At 46.6% G+C, this 13,850-nt stretch overlaps 1 protein-coding gene across 1 annotated transcript in view; it reads left to right on the top strand.

The window, feature by feature from the left end:
• Positions 1 to 13,850, top strand: part of PRKCH (protein kinase C eta) — a 118,856-nt gene that overhangs the window by 56,676 nt on the left and 48,330 nt on the right. The window contains 2 exon segments of the mRNA XM_018082164.2: positions 245 to 388; positions 1,152 to 1,325. Of these exon segments, the coding sequence (XP_017937653.2) occupies positions 245 to 388; positions 1,152 to 1,325 (318 nt within the window).

The raw sequence follows: 13,850 nt of genomic DNA, 5'->3' as shown, positions 1-13,850 counted from the left end.
GGTGTTGATATCTCTGCACATCCCTGAGCAGTGCTGAGTTTGGCCTGTCACACATGGCAGCTCTGTGGGATGGTGGTACCAACACAACTTTCTGTTCCAGTGGCCATACAGTGTCCCTGAACAGGTCCCAAATGCCCATGTTGGTGTCTTGACCATCTGTGAGCACCTCTGAGTCAGAAGTACCATTTCTATGCAGACTGATACTTCTGTGATTCTGTGATTCTATGCTTTCTTCCTTCCACAGAAACTGGTTTCGAGATCTACATTGAGACATCAGGGAAAAGGCAGCCTGAAGGATGGCAACAACGTTAGTGAGAGTTCAGAGAGCAAACTTGGGATCAAAGACTTGACCTTCCTTCGTGTATTGGGAAAGGGAAGCTTTGGAAAGGTGAGAGTTATTCGTGGCTCTTTTGTGGGAAACCACATTCCTTATATAAGAAGCTCCAAGGTAGGTGAAGTTATTTCATAACATGGCACACAGGCTGTCCAGTGGTACTCCAGTGTAAGTACTAAGTGGTACCTCCTTTGTCCAACAAAGCTCATCACAGAGAGCAGGGAGAAAAGGGAAGAGAAAGAAAGTTGACAGCAAAGTTAAGAAATGAATATCACAGAAAAGAAAGAAGTTAGCACCTGAAGGAACAGCTGCATGCCAGGGCCCATACCAAGAGTTGCAAGTGTGTGTGTGTTAGCACTCGTTTGGGCAACATTTCTCAGAGCATGTAAAGACTTCTCCTTTAAAGGAAATAAGACAGTGGTTTCAAGTGTGGTGAGATGGGGGTTTTGTTTCTCTGCTTTGCCACAAAGCTGATTTGAAATGGTGCATTTGGGTTTGATAACTGAGGAGGGAATTGGGATGAATGGCACTGCCCAATGAGTTTTTCCTGGCACAGTGGGTGACCTTCGATCAGCTGTCCCTGTGCCAGACATTGGAGCAACGTGTGTGGGTATTTCTGTCCAGAGAAGCCTGCTGCAGGCAGTAGCATGTGTCATTGATTGTACACTGATGCCCAGACTAACAGGCTGACTCACTTTCATCCACAAGCCTGGTCATGAGATGACTGACCTTTCCAGTGTGAGAAGGTGCGAGAGGCTCTGTGTCGCTCAGAGACGGAGGACTCCACCCTTGCCACTCACCCTCCCCTTTGGTTTAGGTGATGCTTGCCAAGATGAAAGAGAGTGGGCAGCTCTATGCAGTGAAGGTGTTGAAGAAGGACGTCATTCTCCAGGACGATGATGTTGAATGCACCATGACTGAGAAACGCATCCTTTCCTTAGCAAGGAACCACCCATTCCTCACCAAGCTCTACTGTTGCTTCCAGACTGCTGTAAGTATAGCCCAGGGAGTGGACAACCTTTCTCCTGACACTGGCTGGCATGAGACACTCTGCTGTATATTTGACCCCTGTCCCATTATAAATGTCTGCCTTAGACCCAGGAGAAACCTCTCTGCTCAAGGGTGAACAGAACACTCTGCTGTATTCCACCTCTAACATCTGCTGGGCATTTGACAAACAAAATCCTGGCTTGTTCTAAGCTCCCCAACAAATTGGTAAGACACAAAGGTCTTCCCTAGAAACATCTCCATGCCACTCACTGAATGTTTCCAAGTGCTTATGTGCAAATGTCTACAGACCTGCAGTGTCCTCTGGTTGCTGTGAGATCTCAAGCTCTGCTCTGTTGCTACCTGAATTTTAACAGGCCTGTGTTTGAATATTTGGCAAACTCAGAGATTTGTGCTTGGAAGTAGGGCTAGCCTCCTGTCTCTGCCAGCCTTTGTATGCTGGTCAGAACTGAACAAAAGATCCTTCGGGGGTTACTGGAAAGAGTCTGACTGACATGGGTGGACACCGAGTCAGGTCCATGTACAGCTGGTATTTCTTTTTGTGTAGAGAAGACAAGTGGCAGCATTGCTGTCACTTGTGCCTTGTGTACCTCAGTGGAGGACTGCACATGCACTGCCTGCCTGCTGGTGTGGGTGGTGGAGGGAGGAGTGGCTGAGGTGGAGGCAGCGGCCACAACCCTGTGCCAGCAAGGTGAGTTTGGCAGTCCCTCAGCTAAGCTGTTATCAGGACTGAAGCATTTTCTGCAGTGTAGCTCTTCCAAACTGCCTGGACTCCTTTCCAGTTGCATTTTGTCCTTTGCTAAATGGCAGTAGAGCTTGTTTTCCTCTGAGAACAGGCAGGAGAAACTTGCCCTTTTAATTGTGGCTTCGCTCCTCCTACGTAAACCCAAAATACTTAAAAAAAAAAAAAAAAAGGCAGACAAATGCATCCTGCCACCCACCTATTTCTCTTTTCAGCGAGGTGATGCAACAACCAGCTATAGAGTTGAAGAAATATGCTTATTGAGGGTGGAGCCCTTGGGTAGACTCATCTAATAGAAATTAGATGGTTGTGTTGATTTTTTTTTTTTTTTTTAATACACAGCTCACATGGTTCACAGAGCACCTGGGCTGTATAGCAAAAGCAAAGCTTGTCACTAGTAACCAAGGAAACTCCTATTTTATTTAATAATATTTCAACTTTTAATGCTTTTCCTGAAATACCAGAAATGTCCAATATGGACGTGTTCTGTTTGAGGTCAAATGTGGGATACCAATGGGTTTTGCCACTCGTTGCTGTGCCCTTTGCTATGGCTTTGCTCCCTGAGTTACAGCGTAGATGTGAAAATAACACGTGTTCTCCTGGGCTGTGCAGAGTGTTTCCCATGAACTTAAGCAGGATTTAAGGTCACTGTGTGAGTGCTGTCTATCATGTTCAAAAAAATGAATGCAATCTGCTGTGGGTGCAGACAAGGTCTTCTGGGCTGATGAAGTAATTGCGGAGTCTTTTGCAAAGAGGAAGAAAAGGGAAGAACGCAGCCTGTTTAGACTAGCAAATTGAAAGCAAAAAGAGGATCTGATTGATGTCTGCAGATGTCGAACACTGAGGAGGGAAACAAAGCTGTCAAGATTCTGGCTAAGATTAAATGAGTCTAGACTGGCCATGGGTACAGTTAGACAGAAAATGAAAAGGAGGTTGCTAGACAGTAGAGCAGCCCGGAACAGGAATTTCTGGACCAGCTGGTCATCAGAGGAGCGGAGGGAAGAACCCTTCAGCCCTTGGTGCCCTGAACACAGAGCTGGTCAGTCTCTGAAATGGTGCCAAGGGAGTGGTGCTTGTCTAGCAGGACCCTGCTATTTCCAGTCTTTCCTAGGTTCCTCTTTTACTTGAATCCCACTTTGCTTCATTGTCTGGATTGCCTGTAACAGAAAACCACTTCCACCCGATAATAAACAAAACCAAAAAGGAAGGGTTTGCAAAAAAAAAAAGGCAGATTTCAAGCTAATGTGGTTCATGACGTCTTTTGCCCATGGTCTGCACTCAGTGACACCCACTGCAATCCAGAATAACCAGATGTAAATTGCTTATTAAAGCATAATTAAATCCTTTTGCTATAGTAAGGAAATGATTGCAACAGCAGGGTATCCACTGGACAGAATCCTTCCAGGAGGACTTAACCAGGCTGATATGAACTTAGGGTTTCTGTTCATCCTTTGTATGGCATTGGGATATCCCCTCCATTTACAAGAACTTGGCAGAAAAGATGTATATACATACATCTGTAACATTATATATATATAAAGAGTAACCACTTCTTCAAAATGTCAGCCTGCAACCATATATAAAAATGTTGGAATTGGGGGCAGAGTTACACAAAACAATACCTAATTTCACTTGCAGTTACATGGAAACCACGTCACATGTGTCACACTTACAGCCCAGACTGTGAAAATGTGGTATTAAGGGTTCATGTTATAAAAAACAAAGCATGACTCCAATCTGCCATGGAGATCCTGGATACATAATGACCTACTGGGCCTGCTGTTAGGAATTTTTTAAGAACTGGCCACTTTGAGGCTTCTTACTATTTGTCAAAGCACAGTCAGAGCCTGATCCCATAAGATGCATCAGGACAGGCTGGGACTAACTGGCAGGGTTGTAGCCCAGCTGGAAGGTACCCAGGGCTTAAGGTGTATGCCAAGCTCAGTGTGAGCCAGCAGTGCAGTCCCACAGCACGTGAGTTAAACTATGTACTGGGCTGCTTTAGGAGCTCAGGAGACTCATTATCCCTGCTGCTTGGCACTGGTGAGGCTGTACCTAGAACAGGGGTGTCCAGCTATGGCCTCCTCCTTCCCAGTTCAAGAGGAAATTGTGGAAACTAGAAAGGAAGGTACTTGTAAGTGCATGAGATGCTGCTACAGTTTGAGGACAGAGCACTCAGAGGCTTGGCTGGATCTAGAGCCCTTTAAATTCTAACTCTTGTATAACATTCCACCCAAATCAGCAAACTCTTCCCCTGAATTAAGCAGCCTGGGGGTGACTTTAACAGCCCAGGGTATGTCCATGCTGCATGGAGTGGTGTTGTGTGGTGCCAGTAATGCAGCATTATTGCAGTGTGTTCGAGGCCAGGCTGGATAGAACTCGTAGCAACCTCGTCTAGTGAAAGATGTCCCTGCACATGGCAAGGGGGTGGGAACTAGACAGTCTGTAAGGTCCCTTCCAACCCAAACCATTCTATGATTCTGTGATTAGCTGAGCTGACACAAGTACCCAAAACAGCAATGCATTACCCAATTTCATGTATATTGCTGCTACTTTTTCTCACCTGTTTTAGAGCTGGCTGAGGTTTTTACATTTGCCACTGATGGTTTTCAGTGTGCTGCCTCTGTGCTCAATGTGGTCCTAACTTAGTCTCAGATGCAGCACAAGTGATGCCTTCCAACAGAGGTGGCCTTATTTGCCCGGGGTGGGCTGAGGCTGCCTGACCTCCAAACAGCCTCCTCGCTCCATCACAGCCAAATCCTGCAGCCACTAGGTGGTAGAAGCTGCAAGGGCTGTCTCTGCCTGCTGTGGGTCACAGTTTTCAGAGACTAAAGAGGAAATACTAGCTACCCAGCAGGCTGGCAGAGGCTGGATGTAGCACTCCATGTGCTGGGCTGGGCGGTTTTGGACTTGTACCTCCAGATTCCTTTCCTATGAAAGGCAGGGAAGCAGTCCTGCTGCTCCATTGCAGGGGGGAGAGTTTAAGTCCTGCTCCAGCTGCATCTGTGGGAGGTCTTCCTTGCTCATCACATCTCTGTTTTTTAAATCTCTTTTTTAAATGAAGGCCTTGCCTTGGGAGCTTTCCACCTTGCCTAAGCCATTTACCTCTGCTTTTTCTGGGGCCTTAGAATAATTCTTCAGTGTCAGAGAGGATTATGCTTCTGCTTCAGTAATCTGTGAGTTGCCAACAGGTGGTGGGACCTGAGGATAATCATGGATCCTGCATTAGGGGCCGTAAGCACCAAAAGTGTTTGTTTTCGTTTACCTGACACTGGTGTCGTCCAACACCTCAACAATACTGTCCTAGAGGGGGTGAAAGAGGCTATATGTATAAATAGCTAAGTCAGTAATGTAATCCTGGGGAATGTGAATCCTGGAATGTTTTAATTAAAATGAGTTTGCTGTAAGTGGGTCCTGTCTTCTTCGGGGGTTTGGGAACCATCCTTCCTGCACAGGTGGTTTGCTTTTAAATCCTTTTGTCTCCACTCATATGCACGAGAATGAAAAGGGCTGGGGGAGATCAGCTTCCCATGCAAATAGTGTCAAATAGCTTCTGGGTTTTATGTTTATTGCCCTTATCCCTTTTCTCATGACCAAAGGGTCCTTCCAGGGGACTGTCCCCCAGGCGATGCCGTTCCCAGCACTGTTCCCGTCAGCCTGATCGTTACATGGATTTGCTTTGCCTGTAGCTCTGCTGACAGTTGCTGAGGCAGAGCCTGCCCTTGTTGTTCCAAAAATAGTGAGACACAAGAACTTGGCAGAGGGATGTGATTTTCTATAACGAGCGTCCTTCAAGATAATAGCTGGCAGGGGTGCTATTTAAGCCAGGCGGGACTGGCCTGGGACTCCAGGACAGCACAATCATTGAACTGGTCCCATTTTACGAGGACAGCCTGCTGTTTGGCACGCAGCTTTTTGTTCCCTTTACAGGCTGCAGGCTGAAGTCACGCTCTCGACATTGAAGAGGAAGGTTTCTCCACATCTCTGCTGGCTCTTGGGGCACTCAGGCAGTTCTCCCAGGGTCAGTGTGGGTATCATGTCATGGGTTACCCAGCTGAGCCTGTGTTTCACCTCCTAGTGGTGTTAAGAGCTAACCTGGAGCCTTCTATGGGGGGCATAATTTTCAGGTGAGAGCCCAACAGCCAAGGGGGGGACTGAGTGGTGGCATCTGGCTGGTACCCTTGCTACCCAGGTGCCACAAGAGGAGTCTAAGTGCCCTTGTATTGCCCAGGGGAGTCCCTCAGCCATGGTCCCTCTGGGAGATCTCCAGCATCAGCCTGATTGTCCACCAGCCACTCCGCTGTCACCAAATGGATAGAGCACAGGGCAGACTGGGGCAGAGCCTGGTGTGGCGGAGGTGAGGAAGGCTGGAGAGACAGCAACAGCCTTCCCAAGGCTCTGGTAGATGAGCAAGTGTCCTGACACAGACTTTGGAGTGTGCTGGTGGGTGTTAAGGAAGCAGTGAGGCCTCTTTGATGTTCCCTTTGGAAGGTGCTGAGAGGGAGCCCTTTGGGAGCAGGGAGGAAGGCTTTGATCAACTCCCAGGCTCTGAACCCCCAGCATTCCCTCTCTGGCATGTTGTAGAGGCACAACTCTGTATTCACCTGACAGCCAAATGCATTTCTTGGATACTTTTCTGCAGGCATTGAGACTTTTATTCTAGAGAGTTGAGGCCTGTGCTTGCCCCAAGCCACTGTGCTGGAAGACCAGCACACACTTCAGTGTTGCTTCAAGTCAAAACCAAGTGAAGATGTTGTTGGGACATCCTGTTTCTAGGCCTGTCATGTTTCAAAAAGCTTGCTACAGTCTGACATGGCTTCTGGTCATAAACACAGGCACCTCTAAGGGGCTCGCTGCAGTCAGGTGTGAAGGAGCTCGAGTTCTGCTTTGCCTGGGGCAGGGGTTGGTTTTTTGGGGCCTCTTGGACAGGGAGGTACAGGAGAATTTCCTCTCTCTGCCTTCACTCTCAGGTGTGGCTTCTGCAGGTGTGTGTGCTGTGGTGGCCTTGTGTTGGTTTCATGACAACAGGAAGGACAGTTGCTTTTTGCTTTTCTGTCCCTCCTGTCCTATCTAGCACTGAATAAAGACAGAGTGGTCCAAAAGTGCATCTTTCTGTGGTTTTACAGTGTTCACATGCACCAAAAACCCGTGATGTGTTTGCTGGCACTCTGGTTCAAGTTGTCAGTAAAGCAGATGTGTGAGGCCTCCAAAGCCTGGTGTGAAAGGCTCTCTCAGGTGTCCAGTGACACCTTGCAGTGGTCACTTCGTTGCAGGAGTGTTCCAGGTCAGGATCTTTTTTGCAGGCAGAGTGGTTTTGCTTGCAGGGGATGAAACAAGATCAGAGTGACATTTCTGACTCTATCTGTGAACTTTGCCTGGTGTCCACATTTGGGCAGCACATTGGGGTGATACAAGCTGAAGTGAAAACATGAGCTGGAGGGTTAGAAGGGTCAGCTGCCATCACCATGTTGTAGCTCCCAAGTGTAACTTTCCCACCCCAGGTGGTTGAGGGACTTTGGATACTTGCATTTTCATGAACCTGATAAATGCCTGTCCCCATCTGCAGTGGCTTAGGGGAGAGACTGTAACTTGGACAAACTACCAAGTTCAGCAGCCGAAGGAGATGCTGTTCCCTATGGTTAGCCACAGCATGTGAAACTAATATTTTTTGGCCTTAAAATCAAGGAAGTTGTAACATAAAAAGGGCTGAAAATAGAAGCAACTCTCAAGCAGCCTGAGGGAGCAGGTGCCAGACAGTACTGAGGAGTAAGAGGAAGAGAAAAACAAAGGCAGTCGAAGCTCAGAGAAGAGGTAACAAGCTGAGGTGCAACCCAATGGTGCTTTGGTCTCTTTGAATCCGTATTGCTTTCCAGGTGATGTGTAAGGGGAGAGGATGGATCCCTCGTAGCAAGCTGTTTCCAAGTGGCCTTTGGGTGTTTTGATATTCTTAATTTTCCTGAAGACCTTTGGCTGTGCTGTAGAAGTAAGTGTCTAGCCTTCCCCAGCCCAGGCTGAGCCAGCAGATATTGCAGAGATCATTATTTTTAAAAGCAGGGCAGAGCTGTCGCAGGTTGGTGACTCCATACTGAAAGCACAAATTCCAGTAGCCTTTTTCTGAACTGAGGACTGTAAAAAGAGCATGATGTTCACAGTGCTACTCTCTTCTGAGACATCATGATGCCAGCAGCCAGCTGAGGGGTGCAGATGTCCTATAAATCTTTGATTAACAGATAATGTCTGTAGCGTGATACATTTTAGTTCCTTATTCCTCAATTTATTCCCCTCTTAAGTTCAGCCAGTCCTTTGGTTTTTTTGATCTTTCAGGTGGCAAGGAGTGTTTATGTAGTTTTCTATAGCATTTCAGAAGGTCTGGAGAGGAAGATTTTGTTTTACTTTCTTTCAATTCTTGCTAATTCTTTCAATTTGTTTCATGGGGTTTTTTATATTTTATTTTAACAGTGGCCAAACTGCCTTTTCTTTTTTATTTGGGATTAAAAAACCAAGCATTTTTTGTACACAATTTAATTGGTTGACTTTGTATCTGAGTTTTGGGTTTTTTCCTAGTTGGGGTCTGGTTTTGTTTGAAATGGAACAGATACGGATGAACAAGAGCAATAAAAATCATCCTTTTGCGTATATGTTATGTAAAAGTTTCTAGTGAAAAGATGAACTAATCATGTAATCCTTCTGTGAATTAGCCTGTCTTGAAGGGGAGGGATGAGGAAGAAGGATGTACATATGGTTCACTTGAATACCCCAAAACATGCATTGTTCCAGACAAGTGACTGAATTTGCTTGTTACAAAATCTCTCCAGCATACGAGCTTGAGATTTCAGCCAAGTGTTTAAGAAAATAGGGGCAAAAATTTGAAGGGTGCAGTTAGATTTGTGGTTATTTATTTTTTTTCCTGGGGCAAGTGGGAACCCACAACTCCCCTCAGCTCACCCTGGATTGTGGTTGCTGTTGTTCAGCTCTTCTGGCATGAGCTTGGCGTTAATGCTGTGCCGTACACACAGGCACCATGGCAGCCTTCACCCCGAGGGACCCTGCAGAGTTTATTTATGCAAATGGAAAGAGCCAATTTATTATGTGTATGTGTCTCACTGCAGTGGCCTCATAAGGAAGCCTCGTGGTGCCCACTATCAGCAGGTCAAAGAGCAGAGCGTGGTTGAGGTGATAACTGGTGATAACTGCCCAGTTCACAGAGTTGTGACAGTGAGGTTGGTGACTCTTTGTTAAAGAAGCTGAAAACGAGCCCTGTGTGGGGAAGTGACCTGCACTTCTCGGAAATGTGTTCACCAGCTGCTCAGCCTGGAGGAGACACCACGTGCACCTTATACCCATTCTGAGTTTGCTTAATTTTCGCTGCACCTCCTTCCAGCTTAAAAACCCACACAAAACCAGCAGAAGGAGGAAAGCTTCCCTTTCTCAGCCTTTTGGCTGCATCACACAGTGACCCCCCATCTCAATAGCCCCAGGCCTGTATATGCAATCTCTGGCTTGATTTCCCTGAGGCAGAAGAGGTTCCTGAGGGTACTTCTGCAGTCACTGAAGCAGGGAGGCAGAGCAGCTCAGAGAGCAGCACAACTCAGCGAGCAGATGGCTGTAAAACCTGCTGCCTCTCTGCCGTGTTGGGCTGCGAGTCCTGGGCTGGGGCAGCAGGTGCCGTGGCCCTGTTTGAGAAGTGTCACTGTCACGTGCATGTAGTTCCACCTGAGCAAGTGTGGAGCAGAGGTGTTCCTTCCCTGCTTGGTGTAGTTACTCTGATTTGAAATCAAAGGACCAAATCTTCACGCCTTGCTCCATTGCAATCAGGTGAGAGTGGCTTTGTCTGGAAGTTTGGGGCTGAGCTCATTAGATCTGCTCTCGTGTGCACATGTGTGCGTGCAAGGGCTGTTTTAGTGATTCCCTCTTGGTGAGCCTGTTTTTATGACAGCTGAGATCTTCCCTGGTTCTGAAACACTGCCATGTATAACCACCCCTGAGGAGCCTGCCCTCCCTTGGAGCTGGGAGCAGCAGGCAGCTCGTGAGGGTGCGGCACTGCCTTGGTCGAAGGGCTGGGTATGCAGGGGAAGCATTTCCAACAGGGATTCATAGAATCTAATGATTCTGTGAAGGGCTGGGTATGGTGGAGTCATAGAATATGCTGAGTTGAAAGGGACCCATCAGGATCATCAAGTCCAACTCCTGGCTCTGCAGAGGACACCCCAAGAATCCCACCTTGCACCTGAGGGCTTTGTCCAAACACTTCTTGAACTCCATGAGGCTTGGTGCTGTGACCACTTCCCTGGGGAGCCTGTTCCAGTGCCTGACCACCCTCTGGGGGAAAAGCTTTTCCTGGTATCCAACCTAAACTTCCCCTGACTCAGCTTCATGCCATTTCCTTAAGTACTGTCACTGGTCATAAGAGTGAAGAGAGCAGTGTCTGCCTCTCTGCTTCCCCTCACGAGGATGTTGAAGACTGCAGTGAGGGAGGGGAGGCATTTCCAACAGGAATTCATAGATTCTGTGAAGGGCTGGGTATGAAGGATGGGCATATTGGCACAGAGCAGCATCTAACAGTGGGCATTGACTGCATTAGTCCTACAGAGATAAATATTAGGAAACAAACCTGTTTATTATTCCTCCTTCAGATCCTGTGCATTTGCAGTGGCTTGACCCAGATACAGATGGCCACTTGCACTGCTGGGGGAGTTGGACATGTGGCTTTCCAAAGCCCAGCACTGAGACATCACAGTTTATTTGCTCACTTGCAGCAAGACCTAAGGCAGATTTGCTTTGTGTGGGGGTTGTGGACCACGAAGGGAGAACAGGAACATTGGGAATGCTGAGGGAGCCTGCCAGCTCTTGTAATTATCTTGTAATAATTTGCTTGCAAGCTCCCTAAGCCCTGCTACTCTTTTTTGGAAACAATAAACTTTCTCTGGGAAGCAGTGACACAGCTGTCTCTGTTTGGGGATGATTTGGAAAGCCTGCCTTTTGCTCTGCAAAGCATAAACTGCCAAAACAGGGGAAAATGACTGTTTTCATGGGGAAACCCTTTGGCTTCAGTAAACTCAGACTGAGCCCAAAGCTGATTTTCTAAGGAGTTGTGTGCATTAATTATTTCCAAAAAGTTGAAATGCAAACATAGCAGAATTCCTGAGCTAGGCTGATTTTTCTAGGGGGGGTAAGATTGAACCCTTGCCCTAAAATGCAGTTAGCCAGGTCTCCATATCTGCCTTGTACAGCAGCTGTCAGCTAAAGAGGAGGCTTGGGTGAAATTCCATCTGGGCTGTGTTCTTGATGGGTTCATCCTCTTGTCCTGCAGAGGAACCTGCGTGGGCAGAAGCAGCATCTGGGAAAGCTGTGCTGCCACGGGTGTGCAGAGCTTGTCCAAACCTATTCCTGGTGGCACTGGAGGCTAGAGAGGCCTCATTGGTGTTTTCCAGTGGGTCTCCTGAACCTCTACTGGTGACTGTTTAGAGAGAATTCCCTCCTGGCTTCCATGCTTCCAGTGGCACAGCAGCTCTTGTAGGGTGACAGGAAGGGGCGACTGTTGTCTTCTTCCCTGTCTGCACATGGGAAACACTTGTCTTTCCCCATCTCCTCCCTCCATGCTGCCTGAAGCAGGGCAGTGGTGATGCCCTGTCCCACTGGGAATATGGTTTACAGGGTGATTATGGTGTTGCTAAGCTGGAGGTTGCCTAGATGATCTTGAAGGTCCCTTCCAATCCTGATGATTCTGTGATTTATGTCGCATGAAAGCCTGTGATCAGACTTGAGGGCCCAAGCTGTCTTCAGAGGTCTTTGATCTTATGTGGGCTGTCCATGGACATCAGCTATGACTCTTAACTAGAAGAGTGTAGAAGTTGGCCATCACACTGGTCTTTTAGGGCACAGTAAGAGAAAAAGGGTGCTCTTTTAATAAAATCTGATTTTTTTCCTCCTGTGATGATGAAGAGGAAAGCTATGAGGGTTTAAAACAGCTTATGGATCTAATGAGGACAAAGGGCTGAAGTGATGCTTGAGATGGATCTCAGTGCATGCTTGTGTTTGCAAGGGCCAGTAACCAGTTTATAGATTGTCCTTCCTGTGGCTTTTGAAACCAGGGATTTTCTTCAAACCTCACCAAACCCCCCACCTAGAACAACAAACAAATACAATGTTTATGTGTAATTGCTATCAAACACTGCCCTTAGGACAGACTGCATGCTTCCAACAGACCCTGTCCTGCTAGTAGGTAAACAAATAGGGATGGAAAACTGAAATTTAAACAAATAAATGAAGAAAAAAAAAAAAGCCAAAACCAGAGAGTTTTCTTGCACAACAGTTGTCAGGGTTAATTTCTAGGTTTAAGCAAGCCTTGAAATGAGCCCGCCTCATCCCACAGACTTTGTTTCCTCCGAGTGTTTCTTTAATTTACAGTAACAATTGCTCTGTGTCTTTATTCATCTCAATCCCAGTCCAGGAATGGTGCAATGTGATTTCCTCCTGTGGCTGTCACTTGCTGCAAAGCCTTTTGTGTCACTATTTCCTGTTGATTCAAGTGCTCTTTTCTTGCTGTTGCTGATGTCAAACAGAGATAGCAGATCAGGGAGACTTCTGGGCAATGGAAAATAGTAAAATAGACATGTGAGGAGTTCAGCATTAGGTCCTGTCAAAAACCAGTTCATCTTTCAACTCCTTCTTATTCCCACTGGTAATCCCCAAGAGAGGAGACACGTAACTCTTAGGTCAAATTTGCAAGTGTCTGAACTATCTGCTCTTTTAAGGTTTCCTTTTCCTGGCCCCTTTTTAAGTTATATACTCACTCTTCTGTCTTTAAATTGCCTTTTTTATTTATTTTATTTTTTTCCCTCCCTCCCTGTCTCCTCTGTCTCCTCTACCTCCCTTCCTGCCTCCTCTCTCTCCTCTACCTCTTTCTTCCCCCACCTTGCCCCTCCCTCTGTTTCTCTCTTTCCTTTTCCCCCTATTTCCTTGTCCTCTCTCCCCTCTTTCTTCACCCTCTTTTTTAAAAAAAATAGAATACCACCTGTTTATTTTACTTTTCAGTGATTCCCAAAAGAGTGGTTGGTCTTTGCGGTTTGGCAAACTGATGGTCTTGCTTAAGACTAAAAATGGGAGGCCTTGCCTGGCTTTTAGATGTTGTTCCCCAAAGGATGGTCATTAGTGCTGATTTTCCTAGTGCTTGTTGCCAGGCATGTAGCAGACCAATGCACAAATGCTGCATTATAAACCAGTTGTGATACCCATACTACTCTTTTCTTCAGCAGCCCCATGGGACTTGTAAGTGTTAGAAAACTGGGCAGAAGACTAGCTGAACTCCTTAAAATAAACAAACAGACAAACAAATAAATAATTAAATAGAGTAGCCCAAAGTTCTATATTTGTGCTTGACCTGTGAAATGAGCCCATGGGTGCAGGTGACTGTATAACACATGCAGTGATACTTGCTCAGGTGTGCAGTTAGTCTGAAGCAAGAGAAGTTTTTAACAAAAAGCTGCTAATTCTGTGACAGCAGTGATGTGAATTTTAAAACTGTTTCAGTGCTCACTTCAACATTTGAGAAAGAAGTGGTATCTTCCTTCAAGCATCTAGGTAAGAGGAGTACAACCAGGAGTCTGAGGTGGGCCATGGGGTTTTGCCTGCACTGGAGAAGCAAGACATGTATGTTTTAAGATAGGAAGAGTTAACTTTGTTTCCCTGAAGCTCCCCTTTAAAGAAAGAGTAGAAAATCCATGTGTGTTCACCTAACTATATGCATGTTTATACAAGCATATGTAT

The sequence above is a fragment of the Manacus vitellinus genome, unplaced genomic scaffold (assembly GCF_001715985.3).
Source record: "Manacus vitellinus isolate BGI_N305 unplaced genomic scaffold, ASM171598v3 scaffold_6_pilon, whole genome shotgun sequence".
Classification (NCBI taxonomy): domain Eukaryota; kingdom Metazoa; phylum Chordata; class Aves; order Passeriformes; family Pipridae; genus Manacus; species Manacus vitellinus.
This window is presented reverse-complemented; position numbering and strand designations above follow the sequence as displayed.